This window comes from Protomyctophum parallelum (assembly GCF_964188405.1).
Source record: "Protomyctophum parallelum genome assembly, chromosome: 13".
In the NCBI taxonomy this organism is placed as follows: Eukaryota; Metazoa; Chordata; class Actinopteri; order Myctophiformes; family Myctophidae; genus Protomyctophum; species Protomyctophum parallelum.
Genome location: NC_139708.1, coordinates 46,813,399 through 46,827,378, shown reverse-complemented (window position 1 = coordinate 46,827,378; position 13,980 = coordinate 46,813,399). Strand labels below are relative to the sequence as shown.

General features: G+C 42.8%; 2 protein-coding genes across 2 annotated transcripts in view; one reads left to right on the top strand and one right to left on the bottom strand.

Moving 5' to 3' along the window:
• mei1 (meiotic double-stranded break formation protein 1) overlaps positions 1–106 on the top strand; it is a gene marked incomplete at both ends in the record, with an annotated part of 156,419 nt that extends 156,313 nt beyond the window's left edge. Inside the window, one exon of the mRNA XM_083780392.1 lies at positions 68–106. Coding sequence (XP_083636518.1) covers positions 68–106 — 39 coding nt within the window. The remainder of the gene's footprint in view (positions 1–67) is intronic.
• Positions 1–13,980, bottom strand: part of LOC310869848 (histone H1-like) — a gene marked incomplete at both ends in the record, with an annotated part of 720,118 nt that overhangs the window by 499,709 nt on the left and 206,429 nt on the right. The window lies entirely within an intron of this gene.

Here is a 13,980-nt window from a genome sequence, read left to right as displayed (position 1 = left end):
ACAGAAGAGGCGGATATAGATCCAAGCGTAAAACCACCGTTCTTTTGCATTGAACTCATTTTCCCAGAAGCCCTTGCAGCCCTGCAGTGCGGTTACGTCCTCATAACGCGTCGGCCCCCGTCACCGTCACGTTGTCTGCGACAAAAGACGTTTTTTCATTCAAGTCATTTAACAAAACGGCAAATTAAACATATCAAACAAATAGCGGGTTTAGCGTATTTATTACACAGGGAAAGACAATGGAATAAAAGGCGTGAATAGCAGGTTGCGCAGGGAAGCTGCGTGAGTAATACCGCAAGGTATTACTTTACTAGTTACTGCATTATAAAAGTAACTAGTCAGTAGTCACTAGTTTTATTTTTTGCTTCAATGTTAATGTACCGGTATATATATTGAAGCATAATATATATATATATATATATATATATATATATATATATATATATATATGCAAGCACCTGATGAAGCCAAACGGCAAAATGCGCCGTGCAATAAAACATCACACCTGTGTGAACTGAGTGGTGCAGCTCCCCCCCCCCACCTCTCTCTCTCTCTCTCTCTCTCTCATTAGCAGGCAACATTGCAGCACTATCCCTCTCTCTGTTTCTGGCGCCCCCTACTGGTACCCTATAGTCATATACTGGTGCTCATGACCACATGGGTACATACATGACCACATGGATACATACATGACCACATGTGGTTGCACCATGACTCAAAAATGAAGCTTAAGTAATGTTGTCCTGAGTCTCTGGAGTGTGGGTCCCTTCCTCTCCCTGGGGAAGTTCTCTTTATATACCTTGCCTACCAGCACCTCCCCCACCTGGATGTGCATGATAATTATATATTCATGTTGCTCTCTCTCTCTCTCTCTCTCTCTCTCTCTCTCTCTCTCTCTCAACTTGTCTTGTATCTGATCAACACTCTAGAACATATGGGAAGCATGCTTCAACAACAACAACATACTTTGAAATCTTTGTGCGGGCGGCCGTGTGTGTGTGTGTGTGTGTGTGTGTGTGTGTGTGTGTGTGTGTGTGTGTGTGTGCGCGCGCGTGCGCGTGTCTGTGTGTATCTGTCTGTGTAATATGTATACAAAATGTGTTTATGTATTGTACATACTGAGCGGCGGTGGCTCAGGGGTAGAGTGGCTGGATGGTAACCGTAAGGTTGCCAGTTCAAACCCGGGCTCCCCCAGAGTTACTGTCGAAGTGTCCTTGAGCAAGACACTGAACCCCTAATTGCTCCCGATGTGCTAGTTGGTGCCTTGCATGGTTTCCGCTGCCATCGGTGTATGAATGGGTGAATGTAATGCACAATCTCTGTAAAGCGCCTTGGATAAAGGCGCTATATAAATCGTTAGCCTCATAGGATAAATGCATAAGTCATTTTTTATGATTTTCGGATAATAAGGAAAAACACATTTTCTCGCAAGTATGTAAGAGTTTTTAATGCAGATTTTTACAATGGTTTCCTGAGGGGTTAACAAAATGTTTTTTACAAAAAGATAAACATGAGAGTCATTCCATAACAAAAAAAAGTGACTTAGGCCATTTTCAAGAAAATAATCTGTGACTTAGGCATTTTTTAATACATGTCTACTAAACACCTGGGGGTCTATTAGAGTGATGTTAACTCCATACTAAACACCTGGGGGTCTATTAGAGTAATGTTAACTCCATACTAAACACCTGGGGGTCTATTAGAGTGATGTTAACTCCATACTAAACACCTGGGGGTCTATTAGAGTGATGTTAACTCCATACTAAACACCTGGGGGTCTATTAGAGTGATGTTACCATACTAAACACCTGGGGGTCTATTAGAGTAATGTTAACTCCATACTAAACACCTGGGGGTCTATTAGAGTAATGTTAACTCCATACTAAACACCTGGGGGTCTATTAGAGTGATGTTAACTCCATACTAAACACCTGGGGGTCTATTAGAGTGATGTTAACTCCATACTAAACACCTGGGGGTCTATTAGAGTGATGTTAACTCCATACTAAACACCTGGGGGTCTATTAGAGTGATGTTAACTCCATACTAAACACCTGGGGGTCTATTAGAGTAATGTTAACTCCATACTAAACACCTGGGGGTCTGTTAGAGTAATGTTAACTCCATACAGAACACCTGGGGGTCTATTAGAGTGATGTTAACTCCATACTAAACACCTGGGGGTCTGTTAGAGTAATGTTAACTCCATACAGAACACCTGGGGGTCTATTAGAGTGATGTTAACTCCATACTAAACACCTGGGGGTCTGTTAGAGTAATGTTAACTCCATACAGAACACCTGGGGGTATATTAGAGTGATGTTAACTCCATACTAAACACCTGGGGGTCTGTTAGAGTAATGTTAACTCCATACAGAACACCTGGGGGTCTATTAGAGTAATGTTAACTCCATACAGAACACCTGGGGGTCTATTAGAGTGATGTTAACTCCATACTAAACACCTGGGGGTCTATTAGAGTAATGTTAACTCCATACTAAACACCTGGGGGTCTGTTAGAGTAATGTTAACTCCATACAGAACACCTGGGGGTCTATTAGAGTGATGTTAACTCCATACTAAACACCTGGGGGTCTATTAGAGTAATGTTAACTCCATACTAAACACCTTGGGGTCTGTTAGAGTAATGTTAACTCCATACAGAACACCTGGGGGTCTATTAGAGTGATGTTAACTCCATACTAAACACCTGGGGGTCTGTTAGAGTAATGTTAACTCCATACTAAACACCTGGGGGTCTGTTAGAGTAATGTTAACTCCATACAGAACACCTGGGGGTCTATTAGAGTGATGTTAACTCCATACTAAACACCTGGGGGTCTATTAGAGTGATGTTAACTCCATACTAAACACCTGGGGGTCTGTTAGAGTAATGTTAACTCCATACAGAACACCTGGGGGTCTATTAGAGTAATGTTAACTCCATACTAAACACCTGGGGGTCTGTTAGAGTAATGTTAACTCCATACTAAACACCTGGGGGTCTGTTAGAGTAATGTTAACTCCATACAGAACACCTGGGGGTCTATTAGAGTGATGTTAACTCCATACTAAACACCTGGGGGTCTATTAGAGTGATGTTAACTCCATACTAAACACCTGGGGGTCTATTAGAGTGATGTTAACTCCATACTAAACACCTGGGGGTCTATTAGAGTAATGTTAACTCCATACTAAACACCTGGGGGTCTATTAGAGTAATGTTAACTCCATACTAAACACCTGGGGGTCTATTAGAGTGATGTTAACTCCATACTAAACACCTGGGGGTCTGTTAGAGTAATGTTAACTCCATACTAAACACCTGGGGGTCTGTTAGAGTAATGTTAACTACATACTAAACACCTGGGGGTCTATTAGAGTGATGTTAACTCCATACTAAACACCTGGGGTCTATTAGAGTAATGTTAACTCCATACAGAACACCTGGGGGTCTATTAGAGTAATGTTAACTCCATACTAAACACCTGGGGGTCTATTAGAGTAATGTTAACTCCATACTAAACACCTGGGGGTCTGTTAGAGTAATGTTAACTCCATACTAAACACCTGGGGGTCTGTTAGAGTAATGTTAACTCCATACAGAACACCTGGGGGTCTATTAGAGTGATGTTAACTCCATACTAAACACCTGGGGGTCTATTAGAGTGATGTTAACTCCATACTAAACACCTGGGGGTCTATTAGAGTGATGTTAACTCCATACTAAACACCTGGGGGTCTATTAGAGTAATGTTAACTCCATACTAAACACCTGGGGGTCTATTAGAGTAATGTTAACTCCATACTAAACACCTGGGGGTCTATTAGAGTGATGTTAACTCCATACTAAACACCTGGGGGTCTGTTAGAGTAATGTTAACTCCATACTAAACACCTGGGGGTCTGTTAGAGTAATGTTAACTACATACTAAACACCTGGGGGTCTATTAGAGTGATGTTAACTCCATACTAAACACCTGGGGTCTATTAGAGTAATGTTAACTCCATACAGAACACCTGGGGGTCTATTAGAGTAATGTTAACTCCATACTAAACACCTGGGGGTCTATTAGAGTAATGTTAACTCCATACTAAACACCTGGGGGTCTGTTAGAGTAATGTTAACTCCATACTAAACACCTGGGGGTCTATTAGAGTAACTGTTGTTTGCTGTGTATGCAATGTAAAAATGCCCAAGTCACACAAAGTGAGTTAGGCGGCAACGTAAAAATGCTCAAATCACACAAGTGACTTAGGCAGATCATCATTTTTGAAGATTGTGAGCTTTGTGATTGGCTGAGGACATAGGCGATGATCCAGAACGATGCAGCAGCCCCAGGAGATCACCTGTATGCAGAAATCTCAATTTCGCCAAAAAATGACTTAGGCATTTATCCTATGAGGCTAACGAAATGCACCATTTACCATTTACATTCAGCACATTACACTACATGACCACTACATACAAAACATGAAGTGATCTACAGATCAATAGAATGCATGGTGAAACATTAGAGACAGTAAAAGCTCAAAGCCAGAGCAGCGCATCCAGCTCACAGTAGAGAGTACATTACTGCTATAGCAGTAGAGAGTACAGTAGAGAGTACATTACTGCTATAGCAGTAGAGAGTACAGTAGAGAGTACAGTAGAGAGTACATTACTGCTATAGCGGTAGAGAGTACAGTAGAGAGTACAGTAGAGAGTACATTACTGCTATAGCAGTAGAGAGTACATTAGATAGTACAGTAGAGAGTACAGTAGCAGTAGAGAGTACAGTAGATAGTACATTACTGCTATAGCAGTAGAGAGTACATTAGATAGTACAGTAGAGAGTACAGTAGCAGTAGAGAGTACAGTAGATAGTACATTACTGCTATAGCAGTAGAGAGTACAGTAGATAGTACAGTAGAGAGTACAGTAGCAGTAGAGAGTACAGTAGAGAGTACATACAGCCGTGATGAAGACATCATCCATTGAAGTGCTGTCCTCCTCCCTGTACGCTACGACTGTTCTTCCTTTCACTTTATCCTTCTGTCTCACTTAATCTGTTCTATCCTGTTCTCTCTCTCTCTCTCTCTCTCTCTCTCTCTCTCTCTCTCTCTCTCTCTCTCTCTCTCTTTCTCTCTCTGTGTGTCTCTCTCACTTTCCCTTGGTTTATATCGATAAATATTATAAATAAATATTTACACCCGATCGTGTGTGTGTGTGTGTGTGTGTGTGTGTGTGTGTGTGTGTGCGTGTGCGTGGCAGCTGTTGCAGCATGGCAGCAGGGTGCTGCAGTGGGATCCTCACATAGATCAGGTGCTGGAGGCCGCGGAGGGAAAAGGACCCAACATGGAGCTGGGAAACCAAAGTGTTCATGGCCTCCGGCTGCTGCTCGCACAGGTAATATTAACCCATTTAGGCCTACAGGTACAGTACGTAGCCTTGCCGAGCCATGAGGCCCATTGGGCAGGAGCCTATCTCCTGTTTCTGTAGAGTGAGCCGTGAGGCAGCTTGATGTACAAGTACACCCCCTGGACATGACGCTAGTATGTCGCAGGGACTTACCCCCAATCCAACCCTTGATGCTGAGTGTCAAGCAGGGAGGCACTGGGTCCCATTTTGGGTCCCAGTCTTTGGTATCACCCGGCCGGGGATCGAACCCCGACCTCCCAGTCTCAGGGCGGACACTCTAACCACAAGACCACTGAGCTGGTACAGTATGTAATATTAACCCATTTAGGCCTGACCTCGAAATGTAAAAGAACTCTTCTAAATCCTCCAGTTTTCTGAAATAAATATTTTCAAGATTTTTTCAAAAAATAGCAGACTTACAAGCTCGTAGCGCTATGAGCTTGTAGATCTGCTATTTTTCAATAGCTAAATTATAACATTATAAACCTTATGTTTATAATGGAAAACAAATGGATTTCACTAGTCCGATCCAGAAGAACACAGTTTTCCGGCCACTGCTACAGAGCTGACAATGAGGTTATATCTTCCCTTCTTCTCTGGAGTCCTGCCTCAAAGCAGGACCAGAGGTAGAAAACTGTCGTTCCATCTGATGTCATCACTAGGGACACATGATGTCATCGCTAGGGACACATGATGTCATCGCCATAAGGACACAGGCATCAGTAAAGCAGGAACTGGGGATGGCAATGAAGGACTGGGAAAGTCTGGCGTGGCGTTGTGAAATCCATGATCTCGACCGCGGTCGACAAATGACGATGATGAGTTTGACATGTCACATGCTACTATTTAGAAAGGTTTGCCTTATATAGGATGTTAATGGTGGGCATATGGTTTTGGCCCCAAGGGGCTACATCTGTGAAAAATGTGGCACTTTTAGACGAATCATCGTGAAATCCCCCTTATCTCTCCTTATAAGCTCCTCCACTACAGTGAGTGTAAACCGTGATGCTATAGCATCACCGTTAACCCATTCTGACCTGAGATCAGATTCTAAAAATGTCTATTACATCCTGACAGTTTAATTATTAACCCATTCTGACCTGAGATCAGATTCTAAAAGTGTCTTTGATTTTAAAAAAATAGCAGACCTACAAGCTCGTATCGCGCCACTCGGTGGCGCGATATGAGCTTGTAGATCTGCTATTTTTCAATAGCTAAAGCATAACATGATGCTGACACCAAAATGGGTGCCCGTTCAGAATGGGTTAAGCTGAAGCCAATCATAAAGTTTAGTTAGAACATCCAGCTGTAAAAATTGTGACTTCTATAATGCATGTGGAATAGAGACCCCAAAACCTCCAGATATATCATTAGTGTATAATGTTAATGCAGCAGCTCAGAGTCGGTGAAACATAATGACTCGACAGTCTGATGGCACCAGCTGCTTCAACGGTAGAGTTTTGGACTGTAATTTGCATATTATGAGTGCAGGTGTGTTGTTTGTGTGTGTGTGTGTGTGTGTGTGGGACTAGCTACAGTGCATGTCTGTGGTGTGGCGCAATGTGTGCGTGCACACATCTGTGTGCGTGCGTGTGTGTGTGTGTGTGTGTGTGTGTGTGTGTGTGTGCACCGCGTGTGAGTATAGGAGCATAAAAGGCTGGAGGAAACGGTGTTCAAGCTGACAGACATAAATCTCTTAACAGTCTCATGACAGCACAGAGTTGCCCTCGTGTCAGCTCTGCTGTCTCAGTCTGTCACGCGCACGCACAAACGCACGCACGCAGGATTGATATGCCTCGCATATCTGCCACTATACACTGAGGTTTGGTCTCAGTGGGTTGAGGGAGCTTTCTGAGAGCTCGTTTGTCATGAGTGATCTGGAATCATACATTCCGTCTTCCTTCTGCCCTACTGTACCTTCATGGCTGGCAACTCTGTGTCCGTTTACGTGTGTGTGTGTGTCTGTGTCTGTGTGTCCGTGCGTGCGTGCGTGCGTGTGTGCGTGCGTGTGTGCCTGCGTGTCTCACTGTCCAGTATAACAGTAAACTGAGGTGATGGCCACTGCAGCGGTACTGTACTGTATATGCTGGACTACCTTGTTTATCAGGATTTGTACAGATTTTCTATAATCCTCCTCGGTTCTCAAGTCTGTTAACTACCGAGCGCCGAAGTCGTGACGTCACTCACTCATTCCCTGGTTCCACGGTGTTAAAATAAACAAAATGTCTCTGCGATGTTGTCGGGGAGGTGTCTCTGTATATCGTTCACGACAGTCAATTCGGCAGCAGTAACATTAGCGTTTTCTCTCAGACAGTAGATTCATATCCATATGAGTGAAACGGCCAGGATCATTTGTTTCTTTTCCAAACACAGTTCTTATATAAAGCGATCTAAAATCCCCCTAAGGGGATTATAATACATATACAAAAGTACGTGAACCCGTGGACTTAGCGCCCTATAGCGATATTGACGTCAGACTTCGGTGCACTATTTCTGTCACTCACTCACTCACTGACTCACTCACTCACCTTTTTTAATATCATGGCGGAAGACAGCCAGGGAGCAAGCTTGTCTCGTCAAACCATGTGACTCCCAATGAATTGTGAGCTTGCGACACACAGAAGACACAGGAGACACCTGTGAGCGGCCCCTTGCAGGTTATGGTAGGCTTAAGGTGGCTTGTTACATGCTGGTTGAAATCTCTGGAGAAACCTGACAGTTCCCTGTGTGTGGAGAAAGTGTGGAGCACTCTTTGTGTGACTGTGAAGAAACTCTAAGCCAATTCTTATTTACCATATTATGGTAAATAAGAATGACATAATGACAGTGTTCTTTGTCAACTTGCCTCATTATAGTCAGGGGATATTAATACAATATGAATACAAATTACGAAGAACTTTCTCCACCAATGTGTTTGTAAAGGTGTCTACTAACATATCCCTCATTGGTTTATATTCAACCACCCTAGGGGAATTTTTGAGAGCGGCTGAAAGTCGGGGTACCATACATGAACCATTATAAGGCAAAATGTTCTAAATTTCATGCTTTAAGTAGCATGTTACATGTCAACTTCATCATTCTAAATCCATTCCAAGCATTAGTTTTGCACGAAAAACACTCCTTGAGCACATTTTGGGCACATTAGGGCAAGTGTCTATAGCAGTTTTTAGCCCAAGGAGTGTTTTTTGTGCTAAACTAATGCTTGGAATGGATTCAGAATGATGAAAACATCCTAGTTTGACACATCACATGCTATTTAAAGCATAATGAAATTTAGAACATTTAGCCATTTAGCTGTTGATGGTACCCCAACTTTCAGCAGCTGTCAGAAATGCCCCTAGGGTGGTTGAATATAAACCAATGTGGGATAAGGGTTAGTAGACACCTTTACAAACACATTGGTGAAGAGAATTCTTGGTAAAAGATGTATTCCCAGATTTGACATTATACTGATCTACAAGCTCATAGCGTGGCACTGAGTGCCGCACTACACACTTATATCTGCTATTTTTTTTAAATCGTGAAAATGTGGCGCAAATCTTTGAATATATATTATTTCAGAGCAAACGTTTTTAACTCAAATCTTTGCTTCTGGGGGGGTGGGGGGTGGGGGAAACATGGGGGGTTCTTCACTTGAAAAAGGTCGAGCACCACGACTTTTAAGATTTAGAAGACTTTTTTCTTTTCTTTTTTAATCGTCCTCAGAAAGCCTTTTGTGAACCTTTCTGAAAATCTAATTTGCTACTCTGTTTGAGCCTGGTTGAGATTCTCCTCCCAACCCGCCTTTCCTCTAACACTTTCCATCTTGTTCATCATCTTCCTCGCTCATCGCTCAATGCTCAGCCTCAGCTGTGTTGCTCATCGCTCAATGCTCAGCCTCAGCTGTGTTGTGTATTATATTCTTGTCCCTTCTGACCTGCCGTCTCTCCATTCTTTAACCATTATGTATTCAGGGAAGGCAGTTGAGCGCAAACCTCTCTTTTTCAATAACGCCCTGATTACAGTAAACATAACAAACTATTTAAATACAAATACATTACAGGATAATAAACAATTCAAAGTGAACAAGTACAGCTAGATCTCAGATGAATCCATTCCTTACAAGCTCCTTTTAAATCTTCCAAGTGAAATCAAGTTATTCCGTTTTCAGATTGATTGTAGACAGTTCCACATGTGAGGTGCAGCATAGTAAAGAAAGGTTTGTTTACTTTTACCCAATTCAGAATTCACATCAGGGATTTCTAAAATACGGTAGTTTTGGGAACGGGTGTGATGTTGGCCAGTTGTGGGATGTAATATTGTAATAGGCTGCTAAATTATGTAGGCATTTTTTTAAGTAAGACTTTGTAGATACAAAAAAACAGTGCAGTGCTGTTCTCGTCTCTTAGGCAATGAAGGCCAACCAACCATTTCATACAACCTATCGGAGGGCAGAGTAGTAGATTGTGTCGATTCATCTACCACTACGTTGCCTCATTTATGTTCTCCATTCCTGTCCTATTTGTTTATCCCATTCTGACCTGAGATCAGATTCATACGAGGTTTCCGCCGGACACACACTGGTCTGATGAACCCATTCTGACCTGAGATCAGATTCTAAAAATGTCAGTCGCTCTTCGATTTTTCAAAAATAGCAGACCTACAAGCTCGTATCGCGCCACTCGGTGGCGCGATATGAGCTTGTAGATCTGCTATTTTTCAATAGATAAAGCATAACATGATGCTGACACCAAAATGGGTGCCCGGTCAGAATGGGTTATAGTGGTTTTCAACCAGTGGTCCTTGAGGGGGTTCCAGCCAGGTGGTCCATTGGAAATCTTATCCAATGGAAATGTGGACAAAATCTTATCCAATGACAACAAAATATTCAAAGTCTTGGGTCTGAGAGGGTAAATGTCATCAAATGGTGGTCCGTGGCTCAAATGCAGAATAAACTAGAAAAAGTGCCCTTCTGGGCACAGGTCTCCACCAGGATGAGCAGATGTGAAGAATTCCAGGCAAAGGTTTTTCCTTGGCCTCTAGGGAGTTGGCATACAAAGTTATCCACAGATCCGTGCAGTTAGAGGTAAAAACACTTTTCGGCCAGTTATAGCGCCACCTTGAGGCTGAGTTGAAATTGTTCATGTGGCATTTCGTCCTCGGCCTAGTGGGAATGTGGGTGCACAATTTCACGGAAATCACGCGATGTGTTCATGATTTGCAGCATTTTGTTTGAAACTGAGCACTCCTGTGAACTTTGGAAGCCAATCTTAACCAATCAGGATGGAGTCTGAGAAATCTGAAAGAGTGGTTTCGTTGAATGGCTCTAGAGAGACTGTGTACCAATTTGCGTGATGTTTGGACAAAATCTGTAGGTGTACTGTGCAAAAACTTGTTTTGCACAAAGCGGCCTCCTGGTGGTGCTATAACAGGCCGTTCTGGAAAGTTTGGGGCAGAGGTTCATCGTTGGCATCCAGGGAGTGTGTGTGCAAAATTTGGCATCGACCGGGTTAACGGTGGCCGAGATTAGCTGCTCACGGACACACGGACGGACACACGGACGGACGGACGGACACACACACGGACACACGGACGGACGGAGTGCAAAACATACTCTCCCCCCATGCCTTCGGCCTGGTGGAGACAATGATGGGCCTTGATATGAAAAAGGTTGAAAACCGATGGTTTATACTATTCTCTCCTCTCTCCCCTCCACTCCTCCTCCTCTCCTCCACTCTCCTCTCGTCTTCCTCGTTATTATTCAGGTCATCCTAGCAAAAAATATAACCTTACAGCCACAAAGGACATTTATATAGGCATTGCTGTATTTTTTTGTTTTTGTGGTTAGGATATAAAAAAGAACCTCTCTCTCTCTCTCTCTCCTTCAGCTCCTTCAGGGCAGTGCTCTGGAGCCTCCGCCCACAGATGGGCACAGGCAAAGGGCAAAGCGTGTGATGGAGTCTCTGGCCCGGCTGCCCAGTGTGATGGAGTCTCTGGCCCATCAGCCCAGCTCCCCTGGAAGCTCCAGCCATGGTTTCATAGTACCCCCCACCACCGGCATCCTGTATCCTTCAACCTTCATAATACAAATTTTGACCTGAGATCAGATTCTATAAATGTCTTCTACATCCTGACAGTTTTCTGTAAAAGCTATGTTTCTGTCAGGCGTTCTTCGATTTTTCAAAAATAGCAGACCTACCGTACAAGCTCGTAGCGCACCACTCGGTGGCGCGCTATGAGCTTGTAGATCTGCTATTTTTCAATAGCTAAAGCATAGCATAATGCTAACACCAAAAGGGGTTAACCCATTCTGACCGGGTACCCATTTTGGTGTCAGCATCATGTTATGCTTTAGCTATTTAAAAATAGCAGATCTACAAGCTCATATCGCGCCACCGAGTGGCGCGATACGAGCTTGTAGGTCTGCTATTCTTGAAAAATCGAAGAGCGACTGACATTTTTAGAATCTGATCTCAGGTCAGAATGGGTTCATCAGACCAGTGTGTGTCCGGCGGAAACCTCGTATGAATCTGATCTCAGGTCAGAATGGGTTAATATAGGGTCTAAAATATGGAACTCCCTACCTTTACATCTATGGCAATTGTCTTTTCATCGATTCAAGAAGGTTCTAAAATCACTTCTCCTATAACCACCAAGTACTTCCCATACGGTCTGCTAAATTAACCTGGTGTACTCAATGTTCTCCTATAGTCGTTTTATTGTCTGACTTCTGTCTATTGTGCTTTATTTCTTGTTATACAGTACATTCCCGTCCTCTCACTGTCCCTGCATTTTATCTGTATTCTGACCTGAGATCAGATTCATACGAGGTTTCCGCCGGACACACACTGGTCTGATGAACCCATTCTGACCTGAGATCAGATTCTAAAAATGTCAGTCGCTCTTCAATTTTTCAAAAATAGCAGACCTACAAGCTCGTATCGCGCCACTCGGTGGCGCGATATGAGCTTGTAGATCTGCTATTTTTAAATAGCTAAAGCATAACATGATGCCGACACCAAAATGGGTGCCCGATCAGAATGGGTTAAACAAACAAAAACAACTATGAATGTATAAACATGCCTGGAGAAGCCACTTGCCAAGCCCCTGGAGGGTTTTTAGGCTTTCTCCTTCACATTTTTATTGACCTTGTGTATCATTTCCGAAATAAACAAAATAAACAAACCCACCGCCTGCACCGGCATCCTGTATCCTCTGATCAGATCAGTCAAAACCCGTCATGATTGAGAAACACATTAACATGTGTTTCCACGCTGGCACAATCAATATTAAAGGCATGGTTGCATTAAAGAAAAGGAAGCAAGAAAAGGTGTTCAGCACACGGGGTGGAATGAACCATGAGATAGTCTTTATTGATTTGTGTTGTTTGAATCAAGCTTGGAAACCCCTTTTGGTGTTTTAAGCATTATGTTATACTTTATAGCTAAAATACGAGCTTGTAGATCTGCTGTTTTTGAAAAATCGTGAAAATGTGTCTGGGGGAACGACATATTTTAAAATGGGGGTTGGCAGCCAATATAGTTTTTGGGTCCTTGACATGAAAAACTTCATAGAATATCATAAGTTTCTCTGAAAACTGTCATGATTTAGAAGACATTTGTAGAATCTGGTCTCACTCCTAAATGGGTTACACACACACACAGTCACACACACACACACACACACACACACACACACACACACCCACACACCAAATCAAAAGATTATTCTGTGTGTGGTGCATTTTGATTTTACACACACCATTTTGTGCATTCTTCCTTAGCCCGCCACACATGCAGGCGTGTAGGAGAGTTGTCCATCTGTCTCTCTGACTTCACTGTGAACGCTGGAAGATGCTCTGGAGGAGGAGGAGGAATGCAATAATTGTGAAGCAGCATTTTGTTTGTTCGTTCGTGTTGTGAAATAACCAGTGCATTTGTATTACTACTAACAACACGTCAATAAAACACGGTAATAAACATACATCCCCGTGTGTTCAAAGCCATGATGTCGCCATCCATTTATTTTAACCCATTCTGACCTGAGATCAGATTCATACGAGGTTTCCGCCGGACACACACTGGTCTGATGAACCCATTCTGACCTGAGATCAGATTCTAAAAATGTCAGTCGCTCTTCGATTTTTCAAAAATAGCAGACCTACAAGCTCGTATCGCGCCACTCGGTGGCGCGATACGAGCTTGTAGATCTGCTATTTTTCAATAGCTAAAGCATAACATGATGCTGACACCAAAATGGGTGCCCGGTCAGAATGGGTTAAAGTTTTTGATTGATTGATTGAAATATTTATTAACAGTTTGCAGAATTACAGTACATTTCAAGCACAAACTCAATACAAAGACTGTTAACTGTGAGTGGACGACCCAATTAAGCATTAGACTTGTTTACAACAGGGTCCACCATGTTCAATTCATCAAAACATTTAGAGACGTACAAATAGACACTTCTATATTGTTAAAGAACAGAACAGGAATTCATCATAAAGGAAGCAAAAAGGGAAAAGAAACATATACAGTGAGGGGGAAAAAGGGGGGAATGGTTCTGAAGTGGGAGGGGGGAATGGTTTAGGTGTGTGTGCG